General features: G+C 44.7%; 1 protein-coding gene across 1 annotated transcript; it reads left to right on the top strand.

Annotated features, from left to right (window-relative positions):
* The first annotated feature begins 633 nt into the window (after positions 1-633).
* LOC112119402 (C-type lectin domain family 4 member E-like) lies at positions 634-12,071 on the top strand. The gene is made up of 6 exons (XM_024218058.1): positions 634-706; positions 1,764-1,862; positions 10,292-10,390; positions 11,080-11,231; positions 11,479-11,606; positions 11,924-12,071. The coding sequence occupies exons 1-6, from the start codon at positions 670-672 to the stop codon at positions 12,069-12,071; spliced, it is 663 nt and encodes a 220-aa protein (XP_024073826.1). The 5' UTR covers positions 634-669.
* The last annotated feature ends 2,137 nt before the right edge of the window (positions 12,072-14,208 follow it).

Below are 14,208 nucleotides of genomic sequence, written 5' to 3'. Positions count from 1 at the left end.
TATGTCCTTGCAAGGGCTGTACTAGGCTAAGCTGAATTGATCCATTAGGGAGAGCTGCAAGCACTTCTGAGGCAACCACCTAAGCGGTAACACCGGACTCTAAGTTGCAGAGCTGAATCTATAATAATAAATAATATATTCTGATCTTCCTGAAGTTCTGACTGAGTCTCCGTACACAGCACCCACAAACACTTCCTTCCATCCCCGTATCAAACTGGCTTAATCCATAGCGTGTGAGATCTGACAGGCTAAAGATTTCCCCCTCTCACCCCACAGACACAGTGCAAACCTAGCAGATAGAGGGTTAATGTTACATGTTGCAAAACTTCATAAAATATTTTCGAAATAAAATATTTCAGTGATGGGGGATAGTTCCTCTTTTCCATCCTCATTTTCTTCACTTTTTTATGTATATATACTTCTGGTTTGAAATGAGCCATCACAAGACCGGATGAAAAATTTCCCTTCCCTCTACTCCCTTCTGTGGGGTATTTATCTCCAGGCTCTAGCTCTCAACCTCACCATCTCATCAGACATCATTAAGGCTCCTCAGTTGTGTTTGACCAGCTCAGAATACAAGTTGTTCTTCAATAGAACAGCCCCTTGTGCTGGTGGCTACGTGTATTTCCTGGAGTCACCAGTGGGGACAGTGAGGTTCTGGGAGAGGCCATGAGCCCAACAGGGAAATCCAGCCCAGGAACTGCAGGTGAGAATGGGGATTTCATCTCACTCTGTAGGGTGGGATGGGTTGAAATAAGGATTTGGGAAGGCAATGGAGAGGGAATGATAGAGGAGATAAGTTCTGGAGAAAGACCATACAGAAATAGGGGAACAATGGCTGGAAAGGATGAGATAGAGGGATAAAGAGAATGGAGCCAGGGAGTGACAGGCCCAAAGGAATTGGGGAAGGGATAATGAAGTTATGAGAGAAAAGCAATGACCTTCTGTCCATTTCAATGACCCCACAGAAACAATGTCCAAGAAGGGGTGTCAACCTCACCCCATTAAATGAACCAGTTGAAACACATTTGGATGATTTCAACCATAAACATTTCCTCCCATTTCTACAATCTTACTACTCATTACAATGCCAACCTCTGACTTTACTAGATGCTTTGAGCCCTCCTGCTGCACATGCCACCATGGCTACAGTCTACTTTTAGCACACTAACTTGATCAAAGCTAGCGCAGGTATGTCTCCTCAAGCTGAGAATCACACCCCTAGCTCAAAGTGGAGCCAGATCCCTAAAGAGTAAGGAAAGGTGGGTGGGGAGAGGAGAGAGAAGGGAGTACAGAGGATCAACAAAAGGGAAGTAGAGAAGATAAGGATGGAAAGGTGGGATAAACAGGGAGAGGTGGACAGAGGTGGAGGAAGAGAATGCAATGAGAGAAAGGAGGAGTGGCTGGGGTGATGGAAGGAGAGAGATATATGGGGAGATGTTATGAGGAGAAAAGGAGGTGCTGGGGGACCAAGCAATGGACAAGAAAAGGAATAAAGGGGAAAGAGGAGGGGAGACAAGTCTTGCAGGTAGAGAGAAGAAAGAGAAGAGTTGGGGGACCCTGCACTAATCCCAGCTCCTGTATCTGAGCCACTTAATTACAGGCTTCTGGGTCCAGGTGTAATTCTAGGAAAATTCCTCACCTCTGTCTCAGGACACTGTGTTGGAATCAGGAAAACAGGGGTTACTGGGCCTCCTGGGCTCTCCTGCAATTTTATCTTTGGGAAGGGTGTGTGATTCCTGCTTTTACCTTATGTATTTCAGCCCCCACAGAAGAGAGGAAACTCCGCCCCTGGCTGACCTTCTGGGTCACTCTTGTTTGTGCTCTTGTCCTCAAGACCTGTGTCATCTATGGCTGCATGGGTGGGTTTTGAATTCTGTTTATTTGTCTGCATTGGAAAGAAAAAGTAAATGTATAAAACAAGAAGGGATTTCATTGCTCTCTTTGGGGTCTGTCCCTCCTGCTTCTTTCCTTTTTCCCATCTTACAAAAACAAAAAGGATCTCGAGTAAGATAGTGGCTGGTAAATATAGAACCAGTAAAATAAAAGGCTTGTAAACTCAAGCTGTGGAACTGCCTGCTGCAGGGAATCAACCAAGTCTGGTGCAGTTGCTGGATATAAAAAGGGCAGCATAATTAAGAGAAAGGTAATAAACTCTCAGGCATTAGGGGATAAATGATCTCCTTAGGGGTCAGGAAGAACCACCGCCCCCCAACCCCAAAGTGGGACAGGTAGCTAGATATGGTGATATATTATTTTCATTTGAGGCATCTGACACCAACCTCTGCAAGAAGCCTGATGCTGAGCTAGATGGAACAATAGTCTGTTCCTCTACAGTGAATCCACTGCCCCATCCCCCACTCTGCCTATTGACACAGAGAGGGAAGTTTCCCCGCCTGAGTCACCAGCACCTATGTTTCCGGGTGGTTTCCATCGCAAGTGTGATGCCGCCCATTATAATTTGTGTGCGGTGTGGGAGAAAAACAGCGTTTGTATTGTTTTGGTTGGGTATAGTAAAGTTAGATATATATATATATATTTTTATTAATTGTATAGAGGGAGCGCGTGCATTAGGACACAGGGTTGTGTTTTTTTAGGCAGGTTTTTTAATAGGTGAATAATTACAGCAAGCATTTATACTTTTTGTTATAGACAATAATAAGCAATAGCTGCATTTTCTTTATACATTGGTTATTTTGATATTTTGTTTTTTTTATTTATGTAGACTTTTAGTCTACATTTTATATTGTTTGCATATTATTTACATAAGGTCGCAACAACTTTAGACACCTTTTTTTTTATTTGCTTTATATCGTTTTTGCTTTTATAAATTTCGCATTATTAGGATTAGAGTTAGCCTGATTTTTGAAAACAAACTGTCATGCATTGCAATTCCCTTTTTGTTAGTTTTTTTTTTTTTTTTTTTGCTTTTACACCTGTCACAGGATCTCCCCCTGCCTTCACTCACCCCTGCTGGAGGTGGGAATCTTTACAGTCTTGGCAGGAGACTGAATATCCCCCCCTCCCTACGCTCCAGAGGAAAGGCAGCTGTGTGTGTGTGGGAGGTTTCATTATTTTTCTGTCACTGTTATTGGGCCTTTCCCTCCTGCTGTCTCAGACACAGCAGCATGGGCTGAGCAGCCAGTGCAGCCAGGCCAGGCTCTCATACTGGGAGCTGGGCACAGTGGAGCTGTAGGTCATCTTGCTGCAGGGTGTGGTGTGGGTCACTCAGGAGGATACACCTCCCTCACTGTCTGCTCCTGAAGTGCCAGGGGCTGTTGGAGGTGACACTTTTTGTATAATATGTAAAACTTAATGCTGCTCCCTTGTGGAAATTAAAGAGCGGGCAATGTATTTCACATCAATAGCAGCGTTTAGTCTGCTGTCCATGTCAAAGCCCACCTCAGGCAGCTGGAATCCCCCCAGCAGGTCCAGTGGGGTTTTCGTTTGTTCTCTACTGTCCTGACCTACTATTTGTGTCATTAAACAGCTGCCACATTTCACCCCAGAGGCAGCTGATTTTCTGTGATTAGGGAAGCATTTACTGTAAATACAGTCAGTAAAGAGCTGGGGCTTCCTTCCAGAAGAAATGGACTGGAGGGAAACAACTTGTTGTTAGTATTGCCAGGTCTGCTGAGCCTGGGGATTAATCAGTGTGGCCAACTCTCATTATTTTTCACAAATCTCACCATATTTGCTGTTTTTCTTAAAGCCCCAGATCTTGGAGTCATGTGATTATGCAGGAACTTTAGCGCTCATTTAAAAAGTAAGTTTTTAGCCCTCCTGGATTCAGAAAAAAACTCAAAAACATGACCCTGAAAGGAGAAAAACCCAGAAGGCAAATCATAAGATCCCATCATTTATTGTTATAAAATGTCATCATTTGGGGGGGGGGTCTGATTCATGATGTTTGAGCACTTGGGATTGGCTATCCTGTGCTTTAAAGCAGTGGTTGGTGCCTAATTAGACAAGAAATAAGAGACAGCCTTGTCAATCCAAAGCTTCCCCCCACTCAATAACCAACTCTCACGATTTTATCGTGAGCTGCACAACATTTGATTTTCTTTTACTTAAAGCGCCACCTCCTGGAGACAATCCCAGCTCTCATTAAAAACAAAAAGGAAGTTTCTAGCACTCATGGTTGAGGAGAAATTTTTGAATGTGACCGGAGTGTTTCCTAAATGCTCTGAAACCAGAAGGCAAAAGAAAAGTACCCAGCTTTCTGTGAATAAGGTGGATAAAACTGAGCAACGAGAGAAACACCCTGCTAGACAGTCAGGAAACACTCCCTAACAGCGAGGGGTCTATTACACTGAAGAAAAATCTCAAGGGGAGATTTGGGTGGGAGTCCAAACATTTGGGCCTGGTGAAAACCCTGAAGAATACACTGTAGGGACCAATCCTTCCTGAGCTGGCAAAGGGGAATCAGGGAGTGGCTTTGCAATGGGCAGCAGGCGAGATGGTGTGGGGGTATATGTCCAGAGGATCAGAGATATTAACTAGTCGTGGTGGAGATTGAGATGGTTCAGCAGGATGAGAGAACAATAAACAGAGCCATATGAGGACACGAGTGCTAATTCAGCTCCCTGTCAAGGAGAGTGGATGGTTTAAGGGATCAGTGAATGGGGTTCTGAGACTTCTCTAGGCCATGAGTTTTAATTGAGCTCCAACTTTTGGGGATCAGCTCAGCCATGAGAATTGGGGGATGGGATACAGAGCTTTTCAGCTCTTGGACACTGTTTCCAATTTGGCTCCACTTCAGGGGGCCAAGCTGGCTCAGAAGAACTGGTATACAGAGCTTTTTGCATCCAGGGCATTAGTTCCCAGCTGTAATTTCTGATCTCTTATAACTTCTTTTACTCATTAACCAAATTTCTTGAAACATATCCAGGACGTTTGTCCTCACTGAGGACATCATTATTTACCCCTCCCCAAGGTACTGGACCCCTTCAGTTCCTAGTTCAATAGGAATAGACGGTGCTCAGCACATCAGAGGATATCATCATACATCTGTGTAGAGTTCAACTAGCCCCATTTCAAGTTACTGAGTACAAAAGCCTCAACTTTTTTTCAAAAATGGGATGTATGTTTTTTCTGCTTACCTAACACCAGGACAGCTCGGCTAATTCCAACCTAACATCACATTTGTGTTATAGCTCAGCATGAGAAAGTTCTACTGTAACCACTCAGCTGCTGCTTCTTCATTAGGTCACTCAAGGTATTTATAAAGCTGCTCCACCCTCTACATGTTCCTCCCAGTTCCCTGAGTGTTGGGGATTTAAGGGTAGCCTGGTTGATATACCCCTCTATAAAAGTCAGAGCAAACTTATATGTTCTCTCTATCCAAAGAGGTGCATCCTGGGATTAATATGGCAGGACTGTTGTGGAAGGAGTCACCAGATGGGGCTGTTATTCACAGTTTTACAAGTTCTTTTTTTGTCATGTAATCATTGTTCAGCTTTTGAAGAAATTATTTTCACAGAGTTTAAGGCCAGAAGGGATCAGCTAGTCTGACTTTCTGAATATCCCAGGCCATTGAATTTCACTCCGTTATCCTGGTATTGAGACAAATTACTTGTGTTTGACTAAATCCTATCTCCTAGAAAAGCATCCAGATCATGACATCAAGAGATGGAGAATCCACCTCTTTCCTTGGTTGTTTGTGCCAATGGATAATCACCCTCTCTTAAAAACAGTGCCTTATTTCTAACGTAAATTTGCCCAGCTTTAATTTACAGTCACTGGTTCTTGTTCTGCCTTTCTCCACTAGGTTAAAGAGCCCTTTAGTACCCAGTATTTTCTTTCTGTGAAGATACTTAGACCGTATAATCAAGTCACCTCTTGATCTTCTTTTTGATAAGCTAAACAGCTTGACCTCCTAAAGTCTCTCTGTAAGGCTTTTTTTCCACTTTGAATAATTTTTATGGCTGCGCTCTGCAACCTCTTCAATTGATCAACATCCTTTATAAAATGTGGGACAAAAGAACTCGATGCAATATCCCCGTATTGGTCTTGCCAATGCTGTATATGTGGCATATTGGAAACTGTATTAAAATTACAAGCCATCATTTAAATGTGGAAGGGATTTCCTGGACCCAGAGCCGTCCCTTGGGTATGGCGAATCGGGACAACTGCTCAGGGCACTGCACTTTGGGGGGGTCCTGTGCTTCAGTGTGCGTGTGTCATGCGGGTAGTGCTAGGCCGGCCCAGGAAGGGTGGGGTTAGGGATGCCTGGGGGGCCAGGCCAGCCCAGGGGGTGAGATTAGGGGCTGGGGGGGCCAGGCCGGCCCAGGAGAGTTAGTGAAGGGCCTGGCGCCAGCAGCAGGAGTCGGGCCTGCATTCACCGGTGGGAAGCACACATTGTATTTCTTTTTCTTGCTCACCCACCATCGCACTGGCGGCCAGTATCATAGCGCTGCCGGCATACCCCAGTGTCAGGCTGACCCCATCCATTGCCCTTCCACCCCGGACCCCTCCCTTTTCCGGGACCCCCCAGCACAGGGGGCCCCCTCACCCCTAGCACAAGTGATACCCTGTGACTCTCAATCGTCCCTCGCCCCCCAGCACAGGTGTTCCCTCCCCACACCAGATTTAACCTATAGAAAAAATGTTAAGGGGGGCCCCTACAGGCTGATTTGTCCCGGGCCCCGCACCCCCCTAGGGACGGCCCTGCCTGGACCTATTTGCAGGCTGGGGGAACCATGTGATCTAGGTTCTTTGTGGCTTTCTGCAAAAGAGGCAGTCTGCAGTGCGGTGCGGTGAGTTGTACCTTTCTGCCTTCAGTCTGGTCTGTCTCTGTGTTTGGTTGTTGTGTGGCCCTATCATTATTTACCAGTCAGCCAATCCTTGTGTCACCTGCAAATTTGATCACAGGTTCCTTTATATTTACTTCCAGATCATTGATTAAAACGTTGAATAGCATCAGGCCTAGTACTGCTCCCTGTGAGACTCCACTAGAAACATCCCCATTCAATGGTGATCCCCCACTGACAACTTCTTTTTGAGATCTGCCAGTTAGCCAGTTCTTAATTATTTTAACGTGTGTTTTATTGATGTAGCACAGTGCATGTTGTTTAATTAGCATGTCATGTAGGACTAAAAAGCTTTACAAAGCCCTAAATATATTATATCTACACAGTTACTTTTATCTGCCAAACTTATTTAACCAAAAATAAAATCAGATTTATTTGACAAGACCTACTTTCCACAAAACCATGTTCATTGGCATTCATTCTATTATTTTCCTTAATTCTTTATTAGATGACACCCATATCAATATTTCTAATATTTTTTCTGGGATCTATGTCAGGCTAACTGGCCCATAGTTACCCAGATGATACCACTTGCCCTTTTTGCATTGAATTGAATTGCACACCAGCACAACACTGGTGGGTCAGAGAACTCCTCTGCCACCTCTTATAGGACTTTTTGGAGCATATTGTCTGGGCCTTCTGATTTAAAAATGTTAATCCCTAGTAGCAGTTGTTTAACATTCTCCTTAGTTACTAATGAGCTGGAAAGTACATAATATTCATGTGATATGAATACATCATCCTGCTTCTTTCCAATGCAGAACCAAAATATGTATTGAATATTTCTGCCTTTTCTGGAGAATTATTAACAGTTTTACCATCTACACATAGTAATGGGCCTATACCTTTCTTAGGAATTCCTTTGTTCCTGATATACTTAAAAAACAAGTATGCAGGTCACCCTGAGTGTCTGTGTGCAATGCAGCCATCCTGGGTTCAGCAGCTCTGACCCCAGCAGACTTTCTACAGCCCCACTCTAACTTCCACCAGCCTTGATTACTACTTGCAGGGTGACCCTAACACACCCCCATCCCGAATTTTTCCCAAACCTGTGTGCCCTGAAGTACCTAGCTCTCTCTTGGATAACTCAGGAAAATAATAAGGGTTGTTTGCTCCTTTAAAGAGAGAAAGGTACATTACAGCTTATTAACTTAACTGGGATAAATTCAGCCTTCCCTTCAAACGCAACACGGAGTTGGTTTATAATAAAAATAAAAGCAATTTATTCACAATAAGACATAAGTTAAGTGATGCTAAGGAAAAGGAATAAAGTTAGAAAAGATCCCAAGTAAATAAAAGTGAAAACACATATCTAAATCCTAAAACTTAATCTAGCAAGGTACAATCTTTACCTAAGCAGGTATCTCACCTATATTCAGTTTCCCAGAGACTTCAAACCCGCCCCCTTTGGTTGAAGGATCCACCTTTCTTGGCTGGCAAGAGGCCCAGACCCTTGTGTCTGTCCAGTGATCAATGCCAAAGATTACTTCTGTCCTGGCTTATATCTTCCAAAGGTCAACGACCTTGTTTCAAGAAGCAGGAAGACCTTTTGCTGTACTTGCCTTCTTGTGGACTTCCCATTCCCCTGCTGATTTTCTGTGTAAATGCGGATTCCATTATTTTAGGTCACACTTTGCTTAATTTCATTGGGGACAGGTATAACTATGAAATTCCATCCTGTCTGGGAGAGACCTGTTTCTTCCTCTGTTTGGAAATGCACTTTAAAGCATAAAATCAATGAGTATTCATAATCCCTTATGTTCTGCTAATACAGACATTGCACATCGATATTAATCACTAGTGTGTCATAGACTTTCATAAAAGATCTCAATCAATAGACTTTCATAATATAGTAATATTGTACCCAATCAGTTGATACATTGCTTATCATTTGAGGTTCAGACCCATTGTCTTTATAGCTCAGATAATGTTTCTCTTCCCTGCTTGTTAGCTTGCTAGCTTTGTTTACCTAATATGTAAATAGACCTTCATTGTCTCTGTCTGATGACCAGGCTGGTCAGAGAAGCAAACCCATTCCTTTGTCTAGGGCAGACCTGTTTACTAAATCCCCATGACATGCCTGGTTTATATACATTTTAGATATAATTCCAGCCTATCTATTCATAACTTTTAATACACACCATGTACTTACATCATGCAAGACTATTAATGATCAGTGAATTATTAGTTTTCCAATGACATATTACGTGACACCTATTAGACACAGATTATGACATCAGTGAACTGGGGTACACTGAACTGCTCAGGCCAGCTGAAACTTATTACCTGTTACCGGTGAGCCTCTTGCCCTCTGGTATTGGGATGCTGTGAGTGTCACACTCATCCCCCATCTTTCTTACTCACTTGATCTTTCTAAACAGGTGATAACTACTAGTTTTAACATTCCAGTCATGTGAAGTCTCCCACCAGGTTTCAGTAGTGCCAATTATATCACATTTCTTCTCATCAGTGAGATTTTCCAGATCCTCTTGTACATTACCCATGGCACTGGTACATATACAATTGGGGGGAAAAAACACTTCTCTTCACATTCTTTGCCACCTCAGTTCAATAAGTTCCCAACACCTTGACTTTAAGTTATACGTTTAAACATTTGTACTGTTTTTGCCCCCTCCAAACCCTCCCCCATGTGTTGTTAGTTTTACACCCTCCCAGCTGCCCCAGCTAGTCTCCAACCCAGAAGATTAGCCCCTCCACCACCTGTGAGATGCAGGCCATCCTGTTCATACAGCCCCTTCTCTCCTTGGAATTTGTCCAATGCTTCACAACACCCAAAGCTTCATTTTCACACCAGTCTCATAGCCAGTGGTTCACCTCCAGTATGCTCTGCCTTCCCATGCTTGTGGGACTGATGGGATCTGTACCAGGGTTAGTTCTGGGATACAGGTTCTTTTGGGGGCACTGTAGCAAGCAGCAAGAGTTTTCTCTCTGCCTTAATTTGTGCAACTAGACTTAATCCCTGGGGCAGAGCTGTTTCGTGGGACATGATGTTGGTGTTTGGCCTGGGAGCTCTGGAAGAGGCAATTGCCTGGGAGTAGTGTACATCTGTAAATAGGCTAAGAAAATACCCACGTTCAACAACACTGAAGGCCCCAACATCTGCTACTGCTCAGCAAGGGGTGACAATGTTAATGAGCTGTTTCCTGGCCACACCCACCTTGACCCACCCCATGTGAGTCAGACACTTCTCTTGCCTTGTTGACCAAGAAAGATTGACTTGCACCAGTCAGTCAGTAGAACTGGTTCCCACCACCAACAGAGAGATGAAGGAAGCTGAGCTGTCCTATTCTCCTCCTATGGGAGATTGGTTTTGTATGTATGAAAATAAAAGAAACCCATGTAGGAGCAACCACACTGTGACAGTTCTTGGCCAGGAGATGGAGAAGAAATCAGGTTGTATGTGGGGGCGAGAGGAGGGAAATATTGTATCGATTCTCTTTTTTTCTCTCCTTTACCAGTCACTCTCCTCATGGGAAATCCAAGCTGTGAAGTGCGCAAGGCCCTGCCCCAGGATTCCACAGAGTGGCATTGTGTCGTGGGGAGAGATGAAGGGAAAGGTCAGTGACACCAAAAGAGAGAGAGGAAATCATCCCTGTGTCAGCATTCTGGGCTAGTGGCCTGATTTACACCCAGGTCTGGACTGACAGCAAACAGTGACAGTGAGCTGGAGGGGTCACCCCGAGGAGATAATGAGGAGAAAATGAACTCTGTACAGAGGGTCTAAGTGAAGGCTAAGGAGAGAAATGGCAGTGTTCTTCAAGCACAGGCAGAGTGTGAACAAGTAGGATGGGGAGGGATTAATTGAGAATGGTCAGAAATAGAAGGTATAACAGGAGAAAAAGAAGAGCAATTCAGGTTGAGGATGAGGAAATATTCTCTAACCCTAACATTCCCAAACCCATTAGACTATGGTTGTCTTCCCAAGCGAAGGGATGGAATCTGTATTAACTGAGTCATTTTTGGCTTTGTCCAGAGGAGAATTTAAAGGTACGTGGTTAGAACATGTCAGTCTACCTTGCCTTGTCTACACTGGGCTTACTGACCGTGTTAGCTAACATCTTCTAATAATACATCTTCCATCTTAGTCTAAACAAAACTGTACAGCTGGGAGAGGTCAAACCCTTCACAATAAACTGAAGGGAACAATTCAACATTGTCCACAGACAATGGCAAAGATGTCCCTAGTAGGGATTTTCCATCTCTAATTATTATGATTCCTTCTCCTTGGATTTCTCTTCCCTCACAGGGCGAGTCTGGACGTGCTGCCCTTTGGGCTGGGAGCCCTTTCAGACCAGCTGCTACTACTTCTCTAAAGATATCATGAACTGGGGTGACAGCAAGAGGAACTGCACAGGGATGGGCTCCCACCTGGTGGTGATCAACACGGGAACTGAGCAGGTATCTTGCTGGGGGTCGGACTCTATTGGGAATTCAGTGCCCAGCCCCAGAAGAGACCCTCACACACGCACACACACACCTGCTCTTGAATTTGAGTGGGTAGTTCTGGCTCCATGGTCACTCAGTCCTGGGCTTCCTTAGCCATCAACACCTACAGCACCAGACTCACACTCCCCAGAGATTCCTGCCTGCTACTGTCTGCTCAGTAACTGCATCTAGTGAAATTTAAATTCATTTTTTTATCCAGGATTTCATTTCCAATTATGTAAAAAGAACAGTTATTGGCATCCGAGTGGAGAATTACCATATTGGTCTGGCACTGGAGAAAGGCCAGTGGCACTGGGTGGATCTGACTCCATATAACAAGACGGCAATGTGAGTACTTTTTGGGATAAAGGCTGTTTACCACCCTCCTCTTAGTGCAACAGATTCACATGCAGTATAGTGGATATGTGTGTGTCTCAGAGAGAGATCTCTGTCACCTACTGGAGCTAAATGTTTCTGGTCCAGCAAAGGGAAGGTTTCTTAGGGCACCATGATGAGAGCTACAAATCCATTTTAGGGAAGAAGGGGAATCTCTCTGGAGGATTAATAGGTTATCATTTCCACCACTCTTCCATCACCAGCTACAACTCTTTCCCCTGGGTCACTCATAAAGATACGTCTGACACATCAGCTTCTCTGTCTTACAGGTTCTGGATACCTGGGGAACCAAATAACCTCATTGTGGAGAAATGTGTTGCTGTAGATACATCCCAAAAGGAGAACAGGAATTGGAATAACTTCCCTTGTATCTCACCATTTCATCGAATTTGTGAAACTGTGGCAACAAATATTTGATTGAAAAAAACCCATCTTGGATGTGAAATTAGAGAGTGAGCCCATCCCTCATCATGGGCAGCTCACAGAGAGATCAGATTGGAGGGTTTATATCACTGTGAGTCCAGGGCTGTATAATATGCAGGAAGGTGGAGGTGGAATGAACTCACCACAAAAAAAATTTTGGAAAAAAAAAATTCTGAAAATGACTAAAGTGGAAAAACACCAAACTTCAGCCAAGCTCTGCTTATGATATCATAAAACTCCCTGTGACATCACCCAACGAGTCCAGTGGAGAAGGTGGGTTGGGAACGGGAGGGCCAGCGGATTTGCCTCAAAGTGTTGAAGGGAGAGTTGCTATTCACTGTATTAATTCAGCCAATGTTGCTAAATGTAATAACTTCCCTTGGGCCCAACACATCAGTCCCCAAGAATGTGTGTGCTGTGAATGGGAGTGTCTCATCATGTCCACGTTGCTCTGGTGACTGTTGGGTGTAATAAGAGATTCAGCTTTCAGGAAAAAGATGCAGAAGTAAAGGTCTAAATCTCACAGCTCTTTGTTGTTCCAATCTCACTGGAAACATGTGTCTGTGCTTCCAGCTGGGACTGTTTAGAAGGCCACACAGTTCATTATCCCTGATCCAAATTTAACTTATTTTGTGATGGAGCAGAACAATTTATACCCCAGAGAAAGGACAGGTGTTCAATCAAGAGACTGAACCTAGACCAAATCTCCTAGAAATGGAAAGGATCTATAAGCCCAGTTCTTTCCCAGTGCCCAGGAGCTAGTGCTGGATTGTTCCCGGTCATGCATTCTCCACATCATTGTCTAATCCTAGTATTGAATGGCAGGAGCAATGGTACTTCCACTACTTCCTTTGAGGGATTCTATCTCCCAGCTGGCCTGGGAACACTTGGCAATCCCCAAGGAGGAGCTGGAACCTGTTGTGGAGGAAAGGGAGGTCACGTCCTCCTCACTCTCCATGCTTCCGCCATGACCCTCACCAGGAAAAGCGGCATAAAGGAAAAAGAAGAAGAAGGGACACAGTTTCTGCATACAGAGTCTGTAAAGATTTTGGGAGCATTGAAGATAAAAGGGGCTAGATATGTTATTCCTGGGAGAATTCTGTGCCACTGCATGCACGCAAATTTCATGTGCCGTGTATACTTTTAATTTTTTGCAGAAAATAGCTTCTGCTTAAAAGTTGCTGCAGTTCTGCCTTTAGCCCACCAGAGGGCGCTGTGGCACTAGAACAGAGCAGCAGTTCCCAGCAGAAAATAATTTCTGAAGTTCCGCCTTTTGCCCACCAGAGGGCACTGTGTCATAGAACACAGCAGCCGCTCCTGGCCAGCCCCAGCTAGGACAGGAAAGAGAAAGAGCCTGCCTTCTTCACAGCACCTGTTGGGCCAGGTCAGGAGACAGCGGCTATGGGGAGACAGACAGCGTGCAGCTGGTGGGGAGCCAGACAGGGGCTCATAAGGACTAGTGGGGGAGGACAGACTGGGGCAGGGGCTGAATGGGAGTGGAGGCGCAAGGCCACATGGGCAGAGGGGGAAGGGGTGCAGAGCTACAGGGGGAAGGGGGATGGCTGAAAGGAGGCACAGAGACACAGGGGGTGCAGGGACACATGCAGATGAGGGGAGGGAGCTGGCTAAAGGGGTGGAGGGCCACATGGAGACAGGGGGTGACTGAGTGGGGACACAGAGACACATGGGGACAGGGGATGGGGGGATGCAGGGCCACATAGGGATGGGGGGAGTGGGTGTCTGAATGGGAGTGGAGGGACACATGGGGACCGGGGGTTCAAGGACACATGGAGAGTTGTCTAATTCAAAAGCAGAGGGGATAAGAGTTGGATCTAGCACAGTGAGGGGGAAGGCAGAAGGAATAGACTGGGAAAAGTGAATACCGTCCATCCTGTGCACTGAATGAGGCAGAAGTCCTGTGGAAAAAAATTGTATGTGAGCATATAATTTAATTCATACACACAAGGGGGCTGAATTAAAATTGTACAGGCAACCTTAATTCTGGCATTTCTTAAGTTTTGAGTGGTTTATGTTGCAATCTTAATAATGTTCTTTTAATGTATTTTTGTGTGTGTAATATAGAAACAAATTAGAGGCCCTGGAGAAACTTCCCACTGCTAAACACCTATTG

Source organism: Terrapene carolina, unplaced genomic scaffold (genome assembly GCF_002925995.2).
Source record: "Terrapene carolina triunguis isolate 2854851 unplaced genomic scaffold, T_m_triunguis-2.0 Scaffold112, whole genome shotgun sequence".
NCBI lineage: Eukaryota > Metazoa > Chordata > Testudines > Emydidae > Terrapene > Terrapene triunguis.
The sequence above is the reverse complement of the archived record's forward strand: the minus strand, read 5'-3'. Positions and strand labels throughout refer to the sequence as shown.